We start from the raw sequence: 23730 nt of genomic DNA, 5'->3' as shown, positions 1-23730 counted from the left end.
GCTTTTGAGAATAGTTCACCTCCGGATCACTAACACTTACACACAGATTTCATAATGTAAACATTCTAACTCATGAGATTTCAAATAATTAATTGTTATGAACAAAGCACTGTCTGTAGGTGGCATACAAAGCTGTACTAAGAGACTATATCTAGCATAGTGGCGAAGTGGATGGAGTGAATACAAGTAATCAAAAGTATGGACAAGGATCTGCCTGATGGACATCCATTGTCTAGAGCAATGAGACCCAGGGGGTGAGAGCGCTGATTAAACTTTAGAGTCAGAATTTAGATTGTTCTCAACCAATGAATCCTAAAATCAAGGCAGATGGGCTGGTAGAGTGCTGGGAAACAGATTGGGTAGCTAAGTAAGTAATCGGTGGGCTGTATTAGGAAGATACATTGAGGAGGGATTTCTATTGACTGTTAATGTTGGAGACCACAGTAATTCCCCACTCACCTAAAAATACTGTGTACCTCTTAACTAGCAGTGGAAGACTCCTACCTCCTTGGCTTTATGGAGGACATACCTATTCCCATGCTCTCCACGATCAAGAGACAGTTCTGAGAATATGGAAATAATGGAAGAAATTGTAAATGCAGTTGTTCAGATTCATGCATGTATGCTGGAGACATCTTAAAATATGTGAAGTGGCTAAAGGAGAGAGTTGGTACGTAACCTGGGAATAGCAACAATCATGCATATTCACAAGGAAGGAATATCCAAAACGGAATGAGAGTCATACATACGGTTCCCCTGCTGAACCAGGAGAGTAAAGTCTAGGTGAATTGGCAAGGTGGCCAGTAGGCCAAAACAATGCTGAATTCATGCGCTGCATGCATATTTATTTAGCATAATGTTTCACACTTCTATGGATGTGTGGACTACACAGATATGGTTTCCGGGCAGATGACAGTCCTGTTTGTACATTCAGCCAATGCCTTTGATTTTGTCGACAGACCACACATGCCTACAATGTTTGTCCCAGGTTAGACTCTTAGATCATACCCCCTTCCATAACTAGATTGCAAGTGAATGGGCTCCTCTCAGAGCCCTTCAGCTTGTAAAGGAGGAAGAGATAGGGGTAGGATTGCCCTCTCACGTTGCTTTTTGTGTGGCAAATAGAGCTGTTGGCAGGCTTTGATAAGGGGAGTCTCCCTAGTAGGATGTGCGAATTTCTGTACACAGACGTCCGTTTATGTATAGCAGAACCTGCTGAGTGTTGATAGGGTGCTATTTATTTTTAAGCTACAAAATAGTAAGGATTTAAAATTAATTGGCATAAGCTGGGACTGTTTCCCATAACAGCCTGGCGTCGAAAGGTAGCTATGCCTCCCCTTTCAATGCAGCAAATAAGGATATCTCTTAACTAGAAATATGCATCACAAAAAACATGGATAAATTGACATTTTTGTGAAAGTCCAGACTCTGTTCCAGAGACTCTTGACACTGGTGATCACTCTACCTTTTACTTCTAGATAGCACTCAACACAATGATATTGCTTTCTAGTATTCTGTAGTCCTGATCATGCAGTATGGATTCCTGAGCTTTACCTTCTATACTTGATATGATTTTTCATACTCGAGAGGCGGGCCCACCACAAATTGCTTTAGATTGTCTGACTTGTAGAGTATATAAGAGTGGAACTGCAGTTCCCGATCTAAGAGACTAGCCAGGCTGGGGGCAGCCCAGAGATTCAGACTGACACAATGGCAGTCTAATATAGACTGATCGCTGCATGAACCATTTCATACTAGTATACAAAGGTAGAGGTTACACTTTTCCGTCAACTTCTGTAAATACCTGTGAGTTCATGAAATACGTTAATCTGCACTAATGCAAAGACATATACCATGGGTGTACTTTTGTGACTTTCTTTAAGAACTGGGCCCATTAATTAGATCTGGCGTTAACCAAGACCTTTTGTTTTATTAAGAATCTATCTCTATCTCTCTCTCTCTCTCTCTCTCTCTCTCTCTCTATAGCCATCTGTTGGCTGATTTAACAGTGAATGATAGCAATCTGCTCATTCACAAGGAGCATATTGGCACCCAAAGTAATTTTGTTCATTGCCAGGAACTACTATGTTTATGTGTATTTTTTGAGACCAAAAAAATAAAAATAAATAAAAAAATTACATTTAAAATATATATATTTATATATATTTGTTTTTTTTACAGTGGTGAGGGCTCAGCAGCTCCCACAACCATAAAGTTTTTACAAAAGCCATGTAAAAAGACACATTGACAAAACTAAAAAACTAACCACCAAAGTCAGATCTATTGGCTTTTCCAATGCTTGGTTACTTTCATGTTTCCGATAATCTTGTTGAAACTGGGTACACTGATTTTCCATTATGAATATTTTTTTGGCAATACTAGCATGCATCAATGCATTTTACTAAATGATGCTTCAAAAGAATGGTATATACAACTTTACAGTAGTTTAGCGAAACATTTTATTCCTAGTTACATTTTTGAGTGAACATTTTATTTTTAAAATAAAGAATCATCAATCTTGATTCAATTTCAAGCTTCTGCAAATATTTGCATTTAAGCAGAGAACATTCTGGGAGTCTTTTACCTAGCCTCTTATTGTTACAATTTGCAAATGTGTACACTTTTTTTTTCTACTGGAACCACAGTCAGTAGTACAGTCTGAGCTTGCAGCTATTTACAGAGCTCATCCTAATAATTAAGGTTTTGCATTAATGAATGAACTATAAATACAAGTTAAAAAAGCTTAAACATATGGTCACAAATATTACCTCAACTGCAGACAATTCGTTTCCAGGCTCTATAATGTGGTACTGTAAACTGACAGCAAAAGAGTTTGTCCTTGGGACAAGTAGGCCCAACCCCCTGCAGCAAAAAATAAACATGAAGTCTTGGTGTCCTTGACCTTAAACAATATGTCCTGGGCATCGGGCTACAGGAAATCCACACCCCTGAGCTAGAAAGCAGGAGAAAATTGAAGACCCAATGATGAAGTATAGGGACAACTCTACGACACAGAAGGAGCTGTCAGACTGAAACACAACTGGAAATGGGATAAGACCTTTCGCTGGGGGCAGGTGACTCAACGCCCGCCTAATCTCTCTCGATAAAGTTGTTCAGTGCTCTTGGTTGACACCCCATGATTGTGTAGCTTTTGCAGACTACTGTAAATATAGATGATTGTGTGTCCTCATAATTCCCATAGTTTCTGCTTCAGTAAACAGTCACTTTACGGTAGATGAACAAAAGTGTTATCAAAAGCACAGCATAAACATACAAAATATAGCATAAAAAGTCTACATGAACACACCAGAATGCTTGTAGGTTAAACAAATTAATGTGATACCCCTGGAAGAAATATTGCAAAATGTTTCTTGAAAGGATATAATTGGAGTTTTAAACAGCACAACCCACTTTGTAGGGGAACAGAGTGGAAACAGATGCATAATACACGGACAACAAATTCAAGACTATTATAAGGAAAGGCAATCTAGACTGCTTTGGCGACATACCCTTTTTCTGGACCGAGGGTGATGAGGCACCCCACCAATGTTCAGTCGCTGGTCTGTTAAGGGAGACCCAAAATTCCTACGTTTCACTGAACTTAGATGTAATTTCCAATGGTGATCTGCATTCTTGAAATAGTTCTATAAATAAATAAAAAAAGATTGTGGGATGTTATGGTACATATGCAGGCTAAGCACTGTGCAATCCCATCTGTTACAATTTGGTCACAAATTACAGCGAATCATTGGCACACACTTAACAGGCCTTCCTTGAACATTTGTGGAACTGATTACAAACCCTACAAAAGAATATGCTAGATAAATGATGTTTCTTCAGGAAATAAAAGGCATTGCACAAAAGTTGTTATAGAAGTTTCATTGTAATGATTATTCACACAGAAGTATAAACACTATTTTTCATCAGCGAGACCTGCAGAACACTGGTACCCATGCTTTTAATAAACACTTCTTTAAAGAGACCATATCATTGATGTATCATTTCTCATCTTGTAGAAGTTTCCTGAAAGAGTAGCATTCATTTTTAAGTGCAGCATGGGGGTAGAGGAATAGCATTTGGCATATGATTTTACACTACACCATTCCTCCCATTCCTCCAGGATCTGATGTAGCACACTTTGAAAATAATATCCACAGGCAAGAAAGGCAATGAGCACTGTTAATTTACTTGTAACTCCCTAGTAAATGGTACTACATGTACCCAGGGTCTTTAAATTAAATGTTACTATTGGGCCTGTAGCACTCATGGAACCACCCACTAAAGTAGTCTTTTGAAATAGGTCTCGGGTCGGACACTGCAGCCTGTATTGCAGTTCTAAACTGCCATTTTGGCCTGGAAAAATAAACCTTTTAATATATACAAGTCGCCCCAGGGGTAGGCTCGTAAGACTCATAGGGCAGGGTGCAATGTCTTTGAAAAGTAGAACATATGTGCCTAGGTTTTACATGTCCTGGCAGTGAAAAACTTCTAAAGTAATGTTTCACTGTTGTAATGCCCGTCTCTCCAATTGACTTACACTCTGTTATCTCATTACATTGAATGAGTGACAACTTGGATTGGGAACAGATATGGGGTTTAAACTCAAATGCATTGTAATTTAAACTCTTGTATAATGGTAAACTCTGATTTTAAGTCACAATTCTGAAAATGCCCCTTTTAAAAAGTAATTTTCATGTCTTAACCATTTGTGTCATCTGCACGTGATCAGGGTCACATAGCTGTGAATAGCTTAGCTATTGAGGTTTCTGTATTACAGTAATACAAAGTAATACAAAGATAGGCTATCCTGGCAGGATTTCAAAGGGCTTTGTCTCCTGCAAATACAAAGAATCTGACACCAGGCCTCCCCGGCTTTTCACCCCAGAAAGTTGTACCCTTGATGTGGGAATGGAAATAACTTTCAAGAACTAGATGTAATGTTAGAACAGGGAGTCCCCCTACACAAAGACTGGTATCAGGTATAAGTGTTGGCACTCTAGAGCCACTCATCAGAACATTCCTGGACCTGTAGAGATTACAGAAGTTCTGCTCTGCCCTTTCAGACCCGCTTTCACTCATCTCTGGCTAACTGGAGTGACTACAAGGGGAGTTTCCTGACCTCCTCTGTCAGCTCGAAACCCAGTACTGACGTGCTCCAAAACACAGGCGGTATATGCCAACTGCTCTAGGCAATATTGTTAGCACTGACATCATTGTACCAATAAGAAGGTTTCGGGGGTTCAATATGACAGAAAGCAGTTACAGTGAACCCCCACGGTCTACAAAGACTGCTTGTCAAGGACAGAATCACAAAGGAGACTCACTTATTTAAACATGCATTCAAGGTGTAGCCCCCAAATACCTGCAGGAAAAATAATATAATCCATAGTATATAATATATTCTGTAATATCATACCTACGAAGCGAAGTTCAGTTTATGAAAATCTAATTACACCCAAAAACACATCCAAATATAGGTGTGGTACGGGATTCTATTTGGGCGCTCCACACCTTTGGAACAATCTGCCCAAATTCATATACCGTTAAGGTCATAACTCAAAACCCACTTGTTCTAAGTTGCATTATTTAATGCTTTCATAATATTGATTGCTCACATTCCTCCATTCTTTTATGTTTTGCAGAGTTCACATAGTTATGTATCTTGTATGTTATTGTGATATAGTTGTGTAGGTCACAAATAAAATAAACATAATTCAATACCCTAAAATTAGGCTCCTCTTAGATCTGGATATCAGAGGTGCACCTGGCAAGGAGTTCTTTGCAAAATGTGGTGTTGTATCACACTTTGCTGTGGACTGCTGTAAAGATTACAGATTTGTTTGCATTTATGAAGCATTAGAGAGTGAAGTTTTGAAATTAATGCACAGAAGAGATTTGTTTAGGTTAGTCGATTGAGTTTCACTAAAGGATTGTTGTGGAAACCCCATCTGCCCTGCCAGTACACCTGTTCGGGCAGCAGCTTGTTTACGATAATAGTGAAAGTTTGAGAGCCCTACGTCTCAGATGCCCACAAAGCAGGAATTTGAAGGCACAGGTTAGTGTTTTAATGTCAAGGAGTGTTCCATCTCTGGTGAAGCTTTTTATCTTCCAATGTCTGAAGTTAATTTCAGTGCACGGCTGGTGACTTTATTGTGATTGGACTCCTTAAGACTGTCAGGTTTTAAAGGACATCCTAACTTCCTGCTTTTATTCTTGATTTGCGAAGCAGGAATGTTGTCCTGTACAGGGTGCTGCTACGTTAGGACCCATTTGCTTAAAGAACAGATTTTGGTTGGTTCTGCATGTCAGTGAGGGGCAGATTTTGAACCATGTCCTGGTAGGACATTATCACTCTTGGTTATTTCAGGCACTGTAGGTGTTATACTATGGTGAACCTTAGGGTGAAAATTAAGAAACTCTTTGGCTAGTGAGTTAAACCTTACCGGGATGGTTGCTGGAAGTCAGTATTCTACTTTGGTAATAGAACAATGGAAAACTACTGTGTGGCAACAAAGTGTTATTGATCATTGTATTGTTCTGGTAACATCCTCATAAAGTCTTAAAAATCAAATAAACAAAAATGGAAAAAACATGCTGGGTTTTTATATTGGACAGTACGGTAGGTTGTTAACATGCATGACTTTGATAGCAATTAATACCACTTTTTGATAAGTAGTTACCAAGCAACTTTTAACATGATGCCATCTCTCCACATATTTTGGGTGAAACAGCAGGCTGGACCTTAATTTGTTTTATTGCTTAAGGTATTTTCTGCAATGAAGATTTGAAAGTTTCCTTGAAGGTTGATGCTCCTTGCATTTTTAAACTCTTGACTAAGTCAGGTAACTTTAGTCTTGCACAACACGTGTGCCTTCAATTGAAATGGGTTAATCCTTTTTTTCTAAATTCAATCGTTAGCTGAGTATGCACTGTTGTCACTACATGGCAGGGTCTTAATGACCGGAAAAATGCTCAGCTTGGTAATTTCGAATTTACTTTCGCCTTGTATAAAAAAGCCATTGAGCACTTTGTGTGCTAGTCCATTCAGAGATCTACGTGGACTGAGCATCACAATGTGATAAGGTTTTTCTTTCAAATTCCCAGCTGCTAGGGTGGCTTCAAGCTGGAGACAATAATTGGCATGGCCATGAGCCAATTATTACAGACATGTTAAGTCATCCAAGTTTCAGTAACACTTAGTCATAAATATGGTCAACATGTTATTGGCCAATATACGGTCAAGAAAGTTGGGCAATTCCACAACAACTGGCAGGTTACCTATAGTTGTTGAGTCAACTAAAAATGTTAGGAGAAAGACACAGCAGGAGAGTAAAACAGATCTTGAGAGGTGACCACAGAACAAAAGAGGACAGGTGTGAAAAGAAGAACAGTTAGGGTAGTCTTATTAGGATTACACAACTACCAGTGGAGCACAGATGTCAAGGACCTGGAATGGCTTGCGACGACAAATATGTGATACTAGAGCTACAAAGGGGTCAAGCACAAGGCAGCAGTGATTGCTTAGAATGGGCCAGCTGGTTCAAAAATGCATTGTTAGAGTGGTCCTCGGCACTGATGGGGGCTTACAAGATAAATCCTAGAGTGAAGGGAGAGAGTAATATACAATAATATGGGGGGAGGGCATGGCCTAACCTCATGCCTTCCTGTGGGGAAGACATGAAGTTCTATCACAGCCATACAATGATGTTCAAGGAGTGTACCAGAGCAGGAAGGGGAGCAGAAAGTCATAGGATGAGTAAGACCAGCAGCTTTGCACCTTATACTGTCTTGACAAACAAATGGATATGTGACAGTTGCTAAGAGGGTGGTTGTCTGCAGTACTCTGGAAATGGTAAGTAGTCTTGTGTTCTCTTTAAGCTTTCTTTTCCCCACAGAACGCTGAGAGAAGATGGCCGAGAAGTGAATGAAATTTTTCCATTGTTGGTCCAAGATGGGAACTTAATGTACATATGTTTGACAAAATGTTATAACGGTGAATCACTTAGAAAATTCATTTAAAATATTGTAGGCAGGAATACTGACCAATACTACTCAGGAGCCTAATGATCTTGTAAAACAGAAAGATGTAGACAACACTGAAAAATGGCAGCACTCTAAGAATGTCATCTAAGCAGTTCCATAACTCCCTCCTCTGAACCCTTTCAATAGCTTCCAAAAGGCCCGCCCTTTCAAAACATTCAGGGGTCAATTAGATGCCACTTAATAATCCAGGATAGAGGATTAGGCTTCAAAGTAGGGATATAGAGCATAGCATGGATAGCATGGATGGCATGGATGGGCACAGAGCAGAGAAGAGATTCAAGCAGCAGGAGGTGATGAGGGCTACTCGCCAGGTCCATTGTTGTGTAGTGGCTACCAATCAGACCTGTCACATAGCTTCAGCAACATCAATTCCTCAGCAATTACATTTGAAATAGATGGCCAAGAATAGAAACGTGGTTACCTGAGGGCTGTGCGACAACAAAATTAAGTAAAAGAGACCGAGCACCATGGTGTTGCACAGCTTTCACGTAGATGTTAAGATAAATGAAGTGACAGTGTAGACAGGTAGCTATATAGTAAATGCAGAGGGGGGAAGGTGAGTAGAGACATTAAACCTAGTCAAAGAACACTGTGCAAGCTTTTGGCAGACAATGTGGAGATATACAAAGAATGACTAACTGGGCACTAAAACACCAACATAAACAAACATGGAGAAGATGTTAGGGGTGTTTGGCCTCTACCCCTCCCTAGATGGGTCTGAAAACTAGCCTAGCATAGAGGAGTCTCTTGAAAGAGCCCATGGCAAGCATCCCAAAATCCCTGCATCGCATTCACAATGCAAATCAGACATACTCTGGAGATGATCCACAGGGCCAACTTGAAGATGCTCTTAAATTTGCAACATCAGAAGAGAAAGGCCCTAATAGTTGCAGAGCAGAGGATGTCATGCTAAGGACCAAAATAATCACCCCGCTAACAGATTGGATGGAAGGACATTGAAAAATATCTTGTTGGAGGCCAATCATATATGTATCCCAAAGCAGTTTGAGTGGCAAGAGGTGCCTTCTCAAAGCAGAAGTAGTGGAGCATGGTGGTGGTGCTGAAAAAGGCGCAAATAGAATGAAAGGTTACTAAAATGCAGAAGAGGACTTGTAGAACTAATAAAGTAAAAAAGGGTAGTTGCCAAGTTTAGGCGGAGAGCATCTCCATTATAGAGCACCCTACAACACCAGCAACATTCTAAATTCGCTCATCTCAAATGTCTGTTGTTATAGCAAAGTTTGTAAGCATAGGATTAGCACAGAGGGGGTGGATAGTAGAGTTTCTCTGCCCCTAAACTTACACTACAGTCTATTCTCAAATTATGTTGTGTTAATTACCCAATTTGTCTACAGGAATAGTGAGGAGTGGACTTGCTCTTATGCTTTTAGGAAACATGGCTAAGCTGACCCTTCCTCACCCTTCAATCCCTCTTCCAGCGCCACCCCTCACTACCCCCACTCAGAAGAGTGGACAAAGCAAAACTGTTCCTCTGATAGATATGTATCACGCCCTTTTGCAGAAGCTGCTGAACAAGGGTGGATTTCAGTGTAGCCTCAGAGAGAGAGCAGGAGGATTACGAAAGGACTCTGGAGGAATTTTTAGTCCCGTTGTTTCCCCATGTTGAATAGCCACCATCAGCTGTAAAGGAGGAAATTAGTGCAATGAAGACTATTCCTTTGCTGCAAGTTCCAAGAATATTTCACAAATGGGGAGCTTCATTGTCACAAAGAGCTGAATGGGCATGAAACTTCATTTCACAGAAGGATGAACGGACCAGCCAAAAAGGTAAAGGACTATGCTCTATGTCTCCCACCATGGATAAGTCTAAGCAGCTTGCTACTTACTTTTCTTTGGTGCAGGACTGACATCCAGTAACCCCTTTGCATAACTCCTGATAGCTTCAACGTAGCTGTATTGTTTTTTTGTTTTTTTAAATCAATTAATGTTTCCTTTTGCATAAATTGTTTTGGGAATGTTCTCAGCATATTGCAGCATCAGATAATAAAGACCTCTAACTTCAGTCTACTGTACTATTTTAACCCTCAATTTAAAAAAAATGCAGTGCCGAAGGTAAGAGGTTTAGAAGTTATCCCAGAAATTGCAGGCATCCCACCCTATATAATCTTCCTCACCGTCCTCTCAGGCAAGGAGGTCTTGAGATTCTAAAGAGGTGTGGAAACCCAATCCTTTGCCTTACTATTAAATAGGTGCAACCATAGGGGATGCCTAGACCAACAGCCACCACTGTGGTTCCCCAGACCAGGAGAAATGTATTTTTTGCACGCATTTATAAACGGCAATCAAGTGGTATGTGTGCTAAACAAAAACAGAACCCTAAATTAAATGTTTGCATAACTGTGTGCATGGGCAAATATTTCAATCAATACTCAAAAACAATAAAGCAATGGAATTGCAATTCAATACTGCACAAATAGATATACATCAACTGAAGTGGATTTGCATAACTTTAAAAATCGGCTGTAGATTTGTAAAATTTACTGCACTGCAATCTCAATAAAATGTTAAACAAAACACTTTTTAACTTAGGAAAAAAGAAAAACAAATAACACCAGGCCAAATACAAAAAGAGGAAAAGGAATCTTACTTGTAAACCTAGCTCTGCATCATAGGAATTTGCTGTGAATGTACAATGGTAGACTACCTCCATGCTTATTTAAGATACTAAAATATACGTTTTAATAAAGAAATTCAGGTTTTCTAATTAAAATAAATAAACAGAAAACATGCACACACAAAAAAAAAAAAAAAAACCTTTAGCTTTTTTCCTTTTTAACAAATTAGAGAAATGTAAGAAAGCAATCCATTTAGCTGAAAACACTAAACAAGCATTTGCAATGCAATGGGTCTCGCGTTTGCTCAAGTTAGTGATTAGCGTTGTAAATTCCTAATGTGAATTTTCTTGCCACATAAATTGAAAGTTAAAAGTAAACAGTTGACATAAGCGAGCCAATCCAAAACACTACAACTGCTATGAGCATGAGCGCAAACGAGAGACAAGTGGAAAAAGAAGTTTGCTTGCAGTCAAACATATCGACAGAAATGCAATTATTAATGTAACAGGGTCGGTGGCTAAGGCGGTCACAAAACTACCCCAAGGACGGAGACGTAAAGCATTTACCAATGATAACAAAGGATTTTTGAAAGGCAAGCCCATGGAAGAGTGATAGTGATGAGCATGCGGTGGGCGTGGTTAAAAGCCCACAGATAGATTACAAAAGGCCAGAGAGCTTGCACACTTGACCTAAAAACAGTGCAGCTACAGCAAAAGAAAAATGAGAAATCATGCCCAGGTGAAAAGCTTACAAAGATAACTCACACTTCCGAGTGAATGGAGATGTGTATTTTACTCTTACACTTTTGATGAATGTTTTAACTAGTCACAAATTCCGGGTGTAATGTTATTCAAAAAGTGTACCTTACATGCCTCAGATCCCTGAAAAAGGAGGTAAGCCTAAAATACAGGTGTTACGTTACTACCGTAAAAATGCAGAAGTAACTCTTGAACCACGGAGAACCAACCCTGATAGTAAATCACCCTCCCAAAGAAAATAATGGCGATAGTAACTAAAATTACATATACATAGATACACACACACACACATACATACACACACACTTTTTGCATTGAAAATGAATAAGAAGTTGTAATAAAATACATTAAAAGTACTTCTACATTCTGTAATTTAATCTTCAGAAGAATAGGCAAGTAAGTAACTTTATCTTCACTATGAGATACTTTGAAGGAAAAATGAAGTAGCAAGCTTAAAAGCATGATAAGGACAACAGAATTGAACTCTCAAGCAAATATGTATTGCCAAGAAGCATGGCCCACTAAAGTATCTACTTTGAAGTCCAGACAATGTTAATCAAAATTATTGATTGATCTTCAATTGGTGGCACCACAAATGTCAGGAATAAGTACAATTCTCATCAGAGCTGCAGTAGCCAGCTTTCCCCTTGTGGAAAGAGGTCTAGGATTACCTGTTTGGACCAATCCTCTTTCATAAACAGCAACAATGCAAGAAACTAGCCACCTGGCTGTGACTGGATCGGTCTAGATAGCACCATAACTAACAAACAGCTGCTTCACCTTCTGTAGCTCATTAGTTGTGTCCGAACAATAACACAAATACCTCTGGACATTGATGGTATGTAAAGATCTCTACTGGGGGCATAGGATATGTACAAATGCTGGCTAGGATAAGATCAGATTAAACTGAAGGGTGGGAGCTTAAAGAAATGGTTATGAAAGAACATCATGTACTGTACATTGGTACAGACAGACTGAAGCTTACCGGCCCAAACGGCCATCGTAATGGCTGCTAAAAGCACACTTTCATAAAATATGCTATGTACCAACATGGTGCATTGGTTCAAAGGAAAGAAAAAGTGAGAGAGGTGGAAATGTTTTAAGACTCTCCAGAAAATTCTTAATCATTTGAACAGTCTAAGGAGGCTTGTTGTAAGTGGTAATAGCAATAAAATGCACTGTAATGAAAGAATACGGTCTACCAGAGGTTGCCAAATAAAAATGACAATGTAGTACTGTCTTTTCCTTGATTGCTCTCAGGACTGCCTATTTGCTGATGCATCATAAGCAGAACCTCTTCCACTTGAATACAAATGAAGACCTCTTAGAGGAACATTCATCTCTCTCAGAATAGCCATGTATTCATCAAGTAGACTTAAGTGGCCATTCTGAAAGATCCCAGGAGCCGAACTGTCAATACAGCAATGAAATATCCCAACTGAAAAGCAGATCCAGCCCGATCCGCAGCCACCTGTTTCATAAAACCGGATTCTCAAGAAAGAAGAGGTCACTCTTCCGGCATGGCAAATCTGGATCAATGAAAATCATCTCTGAATTGCAGATTCTTAATCTGGTGTTCACTTTGGACAGAAGTGGGATCAGAGGAAAAGTGTTTAGAAGTCTTCCTAATCAACTCTTCAAAGTGCAAACAAGGTTATTTGTCTATGCCCCCAGTAAAGGAAAATATCTTCAATGCTTCATTATTCAAAACCCATTCATACTACTTTGACAGGCGGGAAGTCAGCTCATACAAATTTGTTGCCCTGGGAGGTCCATCACTGTGCACAAAAAACCTCTTGCCAACATCCAGTGCCAAATTGCTTGTATTTACTGGACTTTGTGCCTCTTTGCTTGTTCCGATAGTACATGTTTGACATCCTGTCCACCTGAAGCAAATGAAGGCCTTGATTGATCACTGGGAAGAAAGACTATAGAGCAAGTGATGTGTCCTCAAACCAGCAGGATGAAGGGACACTCATTCTACAAAGAAACTAGCATTAGTTTCCTTCCAGTGAAATCCCATTTCCTACCCTGGCAGACTAGAGGATGTCAATTCAGCAGCACTTTATTTCTTCTTTGCTGTGGTCATGATTAAGAAATTGGCAGGGAACATCACCTTATAAGAATCTTTGAATACATGGTGAATGACCCAACCTTCATTTTCGGATGATGCAAAAAACCCTGAAAAAAATTATTCACCAGGGTTATTAATCAATGGGTCCAGGTGTCCTGGAACATACTGACAAGCATGTGGTTTTGTTTGAATTGTCTCAAAGCTACACTGCTGTGGTTTGTAGAGTAAGCTTTCTTGCAGCTCTGATTGAGAGTTCATGGAAAGCCAGACCATCAATAGAGTTCCTACATCACCAGCTACTGGTGACAGATCCCATCAACCAGAAGATGGCCCACTGGAGTCAGAATCCTGAAACAAAGGCCTGCACCATCTCCCACTTTTTTGGGCTGGGAGATTCAGATCTGTGGTGAGCATGATGTCCACCTACCAGAATTCCATTCTTGTCTACGAGTCTTACCTGAACATCCGTATGGTGACATCTCTGGACTATTTCAAAGCCTTTCAGTCAGAAACATCACACCTTGGATGAGACTAGATGATAAGCTCTTCAGTTGGTGGATGAACTGGCACTTCCAAAGATATCGGAGGAGGCTGCTGAAAAATAGACCTCTAAGGAGAACTTGGAGAAGGAGGACAAGTTTGGTCAAGATCCAAATAATCAGCAACTGCTACTTCTTCAGTACGGAAAGGAGATGCATAAGATGAGCAGATTCTCTTTTAGGACTTAAGGGTGGAACATGACCCAGGTTTCATCAAAAATCCTTACCCCCTGCATGACAATAAATGGGTATGCTTTGATATCAAACTCTTGCCTCTCAAAGTCAAGCTTCATAATGTCTACCTGGACCAGGGCTGCTAGAGATGACAAACTGTTGCCCACTCTACTCCAACAGTGGCAGAACCAGCATAGGAACAAATGGTGACCTTTGCCCTTGGAAACACCCAATTACCCCTTTATTTGACCCGGTGTGAGCACTTTCCCTGCCACATGGCCTCCATTGCATTTTCTAGCAACTTCCATAGTTCTTGTTATTCATCAAATAGCACCAGCATACTGTCCAAGAGACCCAGAAGGGGAAACACACCAGAGAAAATAGAAATTTTCCTCAGAAAAGATGTATAAGTGAAGAAGCTAATTATTTACCCCTTAAAATAGAAATGGTGCTAATAAGCAAAATATATTTAAATAAAACAGGGCTGTGTTCAAAATCATCTACACAAAGCGGAAAAAATAACTACATAACTGACACCCTGCTGTGCACAATGGGATAGTGCAGTCCTAAACGATTTTTCAGGGAGCACAGTTAAATTTAAAATGTCTGTATGCACTGCATTCCAGTATCAATTCCAGTTTTGTTCTCTCATTACACTGTTTTGTAGAGTGGTGTTTTCAGGGCCTGGAAAAAGAATGCATTTCCTGGCACGCTTTCTGTGTATGGGTTATTCTACCTTTTTTGCATTTCAGAGATAATCACATAACAAAGAACCACCAATGCCATGAGTTAGCCTGGAGGGCATATGAATAAAATGCCAGGTTTTAGGAGGTGATGTACATAAGTGAAATTGATATAACTCCAGATTACTCTATCTAGGAATGTATTACAACAACTCCTTTAGCTACTATTATACAGGTACATACAGTCCACATACCTTTGACTTATTTGGAAGTGATATTGAAACCAGGTGAGGGCAATAGATCTTGTACAGTGCCAACAAGCCTTGGAGATGAGGAAGTGTCCCCTGCAGTAATATAAACAGAGTTAGGATCCTAAATCAAAAAGCACCTAGTATGAATGTGAAGTCCAAACAAACACAGCAAGAGGGCATGGGCATTGTATAATACAGGAGTTTATACAGCACATTGAACACATCCAGTAGCTTTTTAAACATGATCACATTTCAAATGTTTTAGTGCACCAAAACATTTTCTAATACATGCTAGGTAAATAGAATAATTGCAAGGCAAATATAAAAAAAGGAAGAACAGGAACAAACTTGAGCATCATTTGCTCAAACTTTTGAAATCATTTAACTTGTCTATTTGATTGAACACATTTAAAAACAAAGTTTATAATAAAGGCCAAACAAGTTGGTAGCAGAGAAGAATTATTAATTTACCAGAAACATCAACTACTAAAGGTTAAAGAGCAATTAGAAACCAAAGCCTTTTAAAATCTATCCACCTCAAATTTATCTAAGGAGGAAGAAAAATGAATAAACAATATACTTAGATTAAATATTCTCTGGCAAAGTTCCAAAACCAGGAGTTTGACAGGGTATTATTAGTAAAAGGCTAATCAGTATAACAAATATGTAGCTAGTCTACCATGTAGATGTAGTCCTCCAAATTTCTTAACTACTGCACAGCGTTTTCAATAATCGCTTGCTTGCTCATGAGGACTCACCATTTTGGACTGCATGTCTATTAGTTTTCTAACTCGAAAAGGCTTCACTGAAAAAGGAAAAATATTTATTTAGAAGGAGAGACATGCATTTCATACTGTTGAATAACTGCTTGAAATTGTTATTTAACACGATAATCCAGTATTTCACTTGAGCATACGCTGTTCACCATTAGTGTAATTTGTTATAGTAACACACTCTGGACCTGATTGTACTTAAGAAAACGTAAATAAAATGCTACTCCATCCACAATGAGTTAAAAAGGTGTTTTTTTTCTTGTTAAAGACCTTACTGGTTCCAACCCACAATGCATATTGAAAGTGCAATCATTTTCAGTAAGAACTCCACCAATTGGCTGATTTTATTTATTTATATTTTAAACCGACTTTTTAACGAACCTAAAGAGCATGAGTTAGTAATCACTGCTCTCATTTTACATTAAACAGATAGATAAAGGTACACTTACCACTCTCTCTCCTGGTAAGTAAATATAGCAGGTGACAAATGAAGGGAGACTGTATGTATCAAAAAATATAAAAGAAAACTCATTTAACAGGCCTGTTCATAAAGGACTTACACAAGAGAACACTAGTAACACATTGTAGAGCCCTATTTGTACTATAATGCGGTGTTCTGTGGATTATATCCAGACTATCAGAAAAAAATGAGAAGCAGCATTGATCAAGTTCAATATAAGATTCTAAAATTTGGTGCTATTTTACAAAAGTTAGGTTGCAAGTTTTAAAAGCAAGAGTTCTTATTTTCCCACCAGTGTTTTGCAAAAGGCCCAGTGGGACAGATGGTAATTATTACCATACCAAAAACAATTGTTAATTTCCTAGTTGCTTGTAAACTAAGAGGGGACTACAGACTAAGTAACTCAAACAGAAGCCCTAGTGCTAGACTATTCTATTTATTAGATTTTTTTCTGCATTAATTTCTAAGAGATTTCCATCCCATTGATTCACTGATTCGACACACATCGAATATACATATTGGTCAGTACATGAAAGATATCCTCCCCATCCACTGTTCTACAGCTTTAAGGCAGTCAGCCATGAGGTGAGAGTCAACCGCACAGTAGCAGTGTACAAAAATCAAAATTATTTCAGAGGTTATTATAATGCATACTTAATGGAAAGTGAAACAGTAAACTAATCATCACAATCTCTGCTGTCACTTATTGTTTTAAGCACTTAGAATGAAATAATAATAAAACTCTTTCTTCCACTGGTTACTCATTAATGGTAATGCATAAAAGGGAGTTGCATTTTTACATGCAATAAAAACACAAAGGTTTAAAATACTGCAGGGTCAAATATTTTCTGACTCACCTGATGCCATGGACTTGCCATAAATAGTATGTTAATAAAGAAGTAATTGTGCTACGCAGTCAATAATCCTTTACAACGCCTTCAAAGCATTAACATTTGTCAGATAAAATGTAGTATTTACAGTCACAAATACTAAAAACAATGGTTTTACAAAAATAGAACACTTCGGGCCTGATTTACATATTGGTGGTAATGCTCCCGATGCTCGTTTTCCTCAGAAAACCCGTCCATCGCCTTGGCGCTCCACCTTCCCTATTTAGATGCTGGCCAGACCATAGCCGAGAGAGCGATCAAGTCACACCGATTCCGCCATGAATCTCCAGCCGCCGCAACTTACGGCACTGTGAATAGGGGCTAATGGCGGGACTCCAGCCACCTTTATCGCCGAGCTGATTTGGATGTGCCTTACCACCAAGCTAACTGTGGCCGTCCGACCCCCAACAACCGAGTTAGCGGATTAGAGGGGAAATGGGGTACAAACCTACCTGTTTTCCCATTCCACTTCCGTTTTCGAATGGACAAGACCTCCATTCGCAGGAATGAATGGCAGGGAACCCGCATTGGCTGTGTATGTTGAATAGTCATTGCATATGAGCTTCGGACCACTCCAGTCATATACATATCTCAGTCACTTTTTTAAATTACTGTGCCATGCATATGTCGGAAGCACATTTGCGTGGGACATGAATGGGTACACACCGATATAGGACTCCTCGCACTCATACACAACTGTCATTTAGGTGTCAGTATTCATTGCCAAATGAATGCTAGCAGCACAGTAAGGTTACATTCACACCCGTCGACTATGTCCGTGCGTGCACATTGCAAGGGGACCTGCGCCTTTGATGTGCTCCCAAATGTGCAATTAACTATTTGTGTGTGTGAAATTGGATTGGCTGGCTGAGGCAGAGGGAGCTGTGGTGGGTGATGTGGCTGTGTCTATATATGTGCCACTTGCATGTGTCTGATGTCTGTTGTGTCTGTTTGGTTGGGTTACTGTGTGCAACATTCAGGTAAGCAGTGCTGAGTGTGTGACTGTTGTGATGTGTGTAGTTGTGCTTGTGTGTTTGTGTAGATAAATGTAGCTAGTTGTTGGTTATTGTAGTTATACCATTCATGGGTGCAGTGTTAATGTGTATCTGTGGAGTGTCATTGATGAATGGCAATGTGTGTTTTCCGCGTGTACATTTTGTGTGGTGTTGGCATGGCAATGTGTTATAGTGTATATGTGGTGTGGTGTGTAGTGTGTTTTGCAGTGGGACACTTATGGCTAAGGTACAGTGTGTGGGTGCATGACTTTCCTCTATTCCATTGCCACTGCCATTGTACAATGCCCGTTAGGTCCGGCGCAGCTGTTCCCTCCATCAACAAGCTGTGGCCAGTACACCGCCTGCAGGACTGTAACATCTAAATATGGCTGGCGGAAACCCGCCAGTCTGACGGCGAGGAACATCAATCCATTGTGGCAGTCTGCGGCTCAGCAGCAATACATCTACATAGGACAGGCGGAACACAGTTGACTTGATGGTCTTTTCGGGTCCCCAGCAGTGGTGGATTGGCAGTAATATCGCCAAGATCTAAATCAGACCCTTAGTCCTTACAATTACTATACAAATATGTAAATCCCCCAGGACTTCCCAATGGTTTCTGAACTTTAGGGTAAAAGAATACATAACAAAAAATAGTCAACGTACAACAAAGAAGAAACATTTTGATTTTTAAACAATCCCATAAAGATCAAAATTTATATTAGAACATTGGAATGTTGGGAGCGCCACTGGAGACATGGAGGATCTGGGCTTTTACTGGTTGGTAAAAGCCCAGAGTGTCAACACTGCATTAAGGGGCATGGACTGTTTCAGGGGCGACTTCCTTTTTTTATGGAAAAGATTACTTCTAGTATTCTTATGAATTTTATTTTGACAGAATAAAATGTACCATATTATAAAAACTGTTGACTACAATACAACAAATTGCCTCACTTAAAATGATAGCTTAATAGCAATAATACTAGAGCTAATATATTGATAATTTACAATTATATGGGAAAGAGGATACATAATTGGATAAGCTAACCATTTCAGGAAATGAAAACTGGATATACAAAGCCAATTATATTGCTTTGCTTAAAATGGCAAACTCTACTATAATACACATGGAAATCTTTAACTACCATTTACCAATTAAAGTGCTCGCTCAAGATATATGTCACTCACACGAATTTGCAAAAGGCATGCCAAATAGATAATCCAAGAAAGTGAATTGAACCCAACATCCAATAAAATGAAATTCCTGGAGAACTCATTTGATTTCCATGGTTTTATATGGGAGCATAAGCATTTAATAAGCATTTAAGAATGTTTTCTTAAATGTGATTTGGAAAAGGGGTGGTGAGCGTTGGAAAGCAGCAAGGGAGAGAACAAAACCTTTGATAGCAAAGGATTATGCAGATTTAAATCACTGCTGGATAGTTTGATAGAGGAGGATCAAGCAGAAAAATTATCTTGTGGGTGGATGTCTGAATGTAAACAGGACATGCTAAGAGACTGCTGCAGGAGTTCTGCCTTCTGAGGATGTGGGACAAATCGACAAAGCAAGCTGAACAGTGAAAAAGAATGATCCACAGCATTTCAATCTGGGCTGTATTCAACTAGCACTAATTGTGGCTTATTCATAGCAGAGACATGTGTCAGCTAATCTGGAATTCAGAAGGGGCTCTCACTTGTGTGAGACCCATTGCTTTGCTTTGGGACACAGATTACAAGCCAGGACAGGCAAGGTAAATATTGAGAATTACTAGTGATATGCTTAGTCATCCAGGACGCTCCTAGTTGACTAGGGTTATTATGGAGAAGGAAAAGCTGTGTTTTACCTCGGAGTGTGGGTTATAAGTATTCAAGTTTCACAGGAGTCCTACTACCCATTCTCATGCCTTTGTGCAAAAATTAAACAGTTACATATTCAAGGCTACTGAAGGCAGCTCATATCATGGTTTCTTGTTGAAGGGAGTTCGTCCGAATATTTGAGACTGAGGTTTAGCCCCCAAAATGGCAGGAAACAGACTAGAAGTTGGAGATGAATATGCTAGCTTACAGAGGGACAGAGGTGCCTCCTCTTGGCACTCTCAAAAGCCCTAGACATGTTGTGAAGGTCTAAGGTTGGGTCCGTACTTGTTCAAAAACCTTTCAACACTGCATGTTTTCCTCACTAGACAAATAAGTTACATACCTTCAATAACATTTTCTGGTGGGCAATCTGATATTCAAATTCTTTACCTTGCGAGTCTCCCCAGACACCAAACGAGATCTACAAATTTCAATAACTCCTTCATGCAAATTGGTGGCACCATCCTTCGGTTGTTACTTAGTCCCACCTATAGAAATACAGTAGCCTACAGGTGCCACTCCTGTTCATCAGCAGACATCAAGAACATGAAACATAGCTTTGCACAATATATTACTTGTATAAATGTCAAAACAAGAAGCACTGCAGAATTGACCGTTCACTGGCATCGTTCAAAAGCCAATATGAGACTTCAATACCTAAACGTCCATTTCAGTGAACAGGCATTGGCACAGTATTCAACAGAAAGGGCAATACTGAAGGTAAGGAGCTTATTCTTCTGATGGCGTTTTTTTTTTTTTAACAGCAGATTCCTCACCTTATGAATCAATACTGAAGCAATATCTCCTTCACGGAGGCATGACTGGACATTACAACAGGAAGTCCTGTAGGACCAAGTGGGCAGAATGACCCAATCTGGGGATTTGTAAATTGATGCAGTAGTGCCTGGTAAAAGTAGGGATGGATGGCCATATGCCTGCCTAACAGATGCTCAACACAGGAACACCAAGCTAAAGCAATGTTTGAATGAGCCTGAAAGACCTCTGGAGGATCTCATTTTTGCCAGAGCCTAACAGTTTGATGCAGAGAACAATCGTTTAGGACAAGAAATGTTTCTGGACAGATTTCCCATCTTCACACCAGCAAGCCCAAACAGCTGATTAACATGGGTCCATTCAATGCAGAAACTAATGGCACACTACAGATTCAACCATTGTAGCCTCCCCTGCTCCAAATATGGAAGCGGTGTAGAAAACACAGGAAGCAACTAAGCTCACCAACTTATAATTCTAGATTGGCATGTGAAAAAACAAATTCCGCCACATGGTGACTGGCTGAATTTGGCCGGAACTTTGTGTTACAAGAGTAGCGCGGTGTTGCCAAATTACACCAATTTCACAGGCAGAACTGAATATTCCATCCATCCCTAGAAATATCACTCTAGGGAGAAAAGATGCATATCTCCCTTAGCACCAGTTTGACAACATGAAAGGTACAACTGAAAAGTATCAAAAAGAGCACATAAGGTCTCGCTTCATCATCCTAAAGAGAGAAACGTGAGGTATGTCTTTTAGAAAACAATAAAAAAATGGGGTTCGAATATTGAGGAATGATCAGATAAACAAAAGAAGGCAGAAAGGGACAATCCGTAACCCTGAACAGTGCTCATATTAATGCTTGGTTGAGCCTAAAATGGCATGAACAAAAATATCAGACACTCTAGCCTGTAGAGGGACAACTTGCTTCTCCTCACTCCAGCCAACAAGGTTGGACTAGCCGCCTGAATAAACTGATTTGGTGGAAGGACAGCGAGCTGCCAAAATAAAATGGATTATCTCAAACATCAGATTAAAGCCATCCAGTTGGTTCCTCTGCATCCACGAAGATGAAGATGTATATTGTTGACTATCATGTACAGTACGTTGCCTGCTGGAATAGTAGGCACTCCTAACGAGGAAGCTAATACTCTAGGTTTACAATATGGAGTACTAGACCCTCTTGGTCCAATCAGGGGGCCACCAGATTCAACTGTGTTTGGTCTGTCTTTCTTCAGTATCTGCAGGATCAGCTGCAGAGAAGAAACTTGTATATAAAGCAGAACAAGTCTCCTAGAGACCCTTGAGAAAACTGTTTGTAAAAGGTTGGACAATAATTTTTAAATGTAGTGAATAGGTCTACGGAAGGAGAGCCCCATGGGGCCAAGATAGCCAATGCTGCCAGGTGCCATTTGACATCAACAATACCACCAACTCCTGAAAGATAAAATGAAGTACCCTGGCTGACCACATCTAAGCAAGCTCCAAACACAGCAAGAACGCTTCAAAATAGTCCGAGTTCTCCAGCCCCTCAGCCACAGGAAACATCATCACCCCTTCACAGGAACTCTGCAACTCCCTGGTGGACTTCTTCCACAATAAGATCACCACCATCTACAGAAACTTCAAATGCCAACCCACCGACATCCTCATTCATCTCGCCCCCACAAACAAAAAACGCGACCACCTGCTTCCTTCCTAGGACCAGCTCGCCACACAAGACACCACAACCACCATGAAGTCCATTCACTCAGGAGCACCCACAGACACCAGCTGATTGGACTATGGCAACACACTATGTAGGAATCACCTTGAACCTCCTCAAGAGACTGCAAACAATTCAGAACTCAACAGCCAACTCATTCTTCCCCTTTCTAAACAGGCCCACATTAAACCCCGTCCACCCCCAAAAGAAGCTCAACTAGCTCTACATTCAGAAAAGATGCCAGTTTCAAGATGTTGATTCACACATTCCGAGGCCTCCATAACCAGGGACCATCATACATCAACCACCAACTGAACTTTCACCTCTTCTCCTGGCGTCTGCATTCTGCATCCCCCCGCTTCGCTCACACCCCCTGCATCTGCTGCAGCAACAGTGGAAGACACTCCTTCTCCTACCTTGCTTCAAGGTCTTGGAACGACCTCCCACTGCACCTACGTACCTCGTCCTCGCTGCTGGAATTCAGAAAGAGACTCAAAACCTGGCTGTTCAACTGAGCCCCCTACAACAGCACTCAGTGCCTGGACACCCTCACAGGTGATTAACCGCACTATACAAATCCACATTGATTGACTGACGTCTGCGTGTATTTGCACTGATGTCGAGGGAGCCCTACTCGTTCTTGAGGAAGGGATTTAAGAGTCTGAGGTCTAGTATCGGTGTTAGTTCCCCCATACTTCCTGGTGCACATAAAATCAAGGAATAATGCCCCAGTCCTTTCTGTGCCTCTTGGACCTATTTGAATACCCCTATGACAAGCAACATCATCACTTCCATTGGCAGAATGTTTTGCGATCCAGCAACATCAGAAGGTAAATGGGGGTTTTAGGGTATGGGTGGGGGGAGAGGGGGTTGATAAAGGGAAAGTGGAGGAAGCTGGTGCCCACAGCATGTGTGACAGAATCTATAATCCTCAGTCCAGAACATACAACATACTTCACAGCTTTCCAATCATCATGTACCGTTTGAGCCAAGGCATTACGTGTGTCCTCAGGCACCTTGCATACCATGTTCCAAAGGCCACATGTGTAATGACTCAGGAGAAATTGTATTCAGGATTTATAGTGCCAAACTAGCATAAGGAAATACTTCTGCTTACATCGTTATTTCTTTTTGTCTCTCTCCGGAAGAAAAGTAGGTAAGGAATATAGGTTACCTTA

General features: G+C 40.2%; 1 protein-coding gene across 2 annotated transcripts in view; it reads right to left on the bottom strand.

Moving 5' to 3' along the window:
• Positions 1–23730, bottom strand: part of CENPI (centromere protein I) — a 368658-nt gene that overhangs the window by 205587 nt on the left and 139341 nt on the right. For both annotated transcript variants that reach the window (XM_069213362.1, XM_069213368.1), the window contains exons 6-9: positions 16321–16369; positions 15857–15903; positions 15102–15191; positions 3510–3644 (exon numbers count right to left, since the gene is read on the bottom strand). In XM_069213362.1, the coding sequence (XP_069069463.1) occupies positions 3510–3644; positions 15102–15191; positions 15857–15903; positions 16321–16369 (321 nt within the window). The remainder of the gene's footprint in view (positions 1–3509; positions 3645–15101; positions 15192–15856; positions 15904–16320; positions 16370–23730) is intronic.

This window comes from Pleurodeles waltl, chromosome 2_1 (assembly GCF_031143425.1).
Source record: "Pleurodeles waltl isolate 20211129_DDA chromosome 2_1, aPleWal1.hap1.20221129, whole genome shotgun sequence".
Classification (NCBI taxonomy): Eukaryota; Metazoa; Chordata; class Amphibia; order Caudata; family Salamandridae; genus Pleurodeles; species Pleurodeles waltl.
This window is presented reverse-complemented; position numbering and strand designations above follow the sequence as displayed.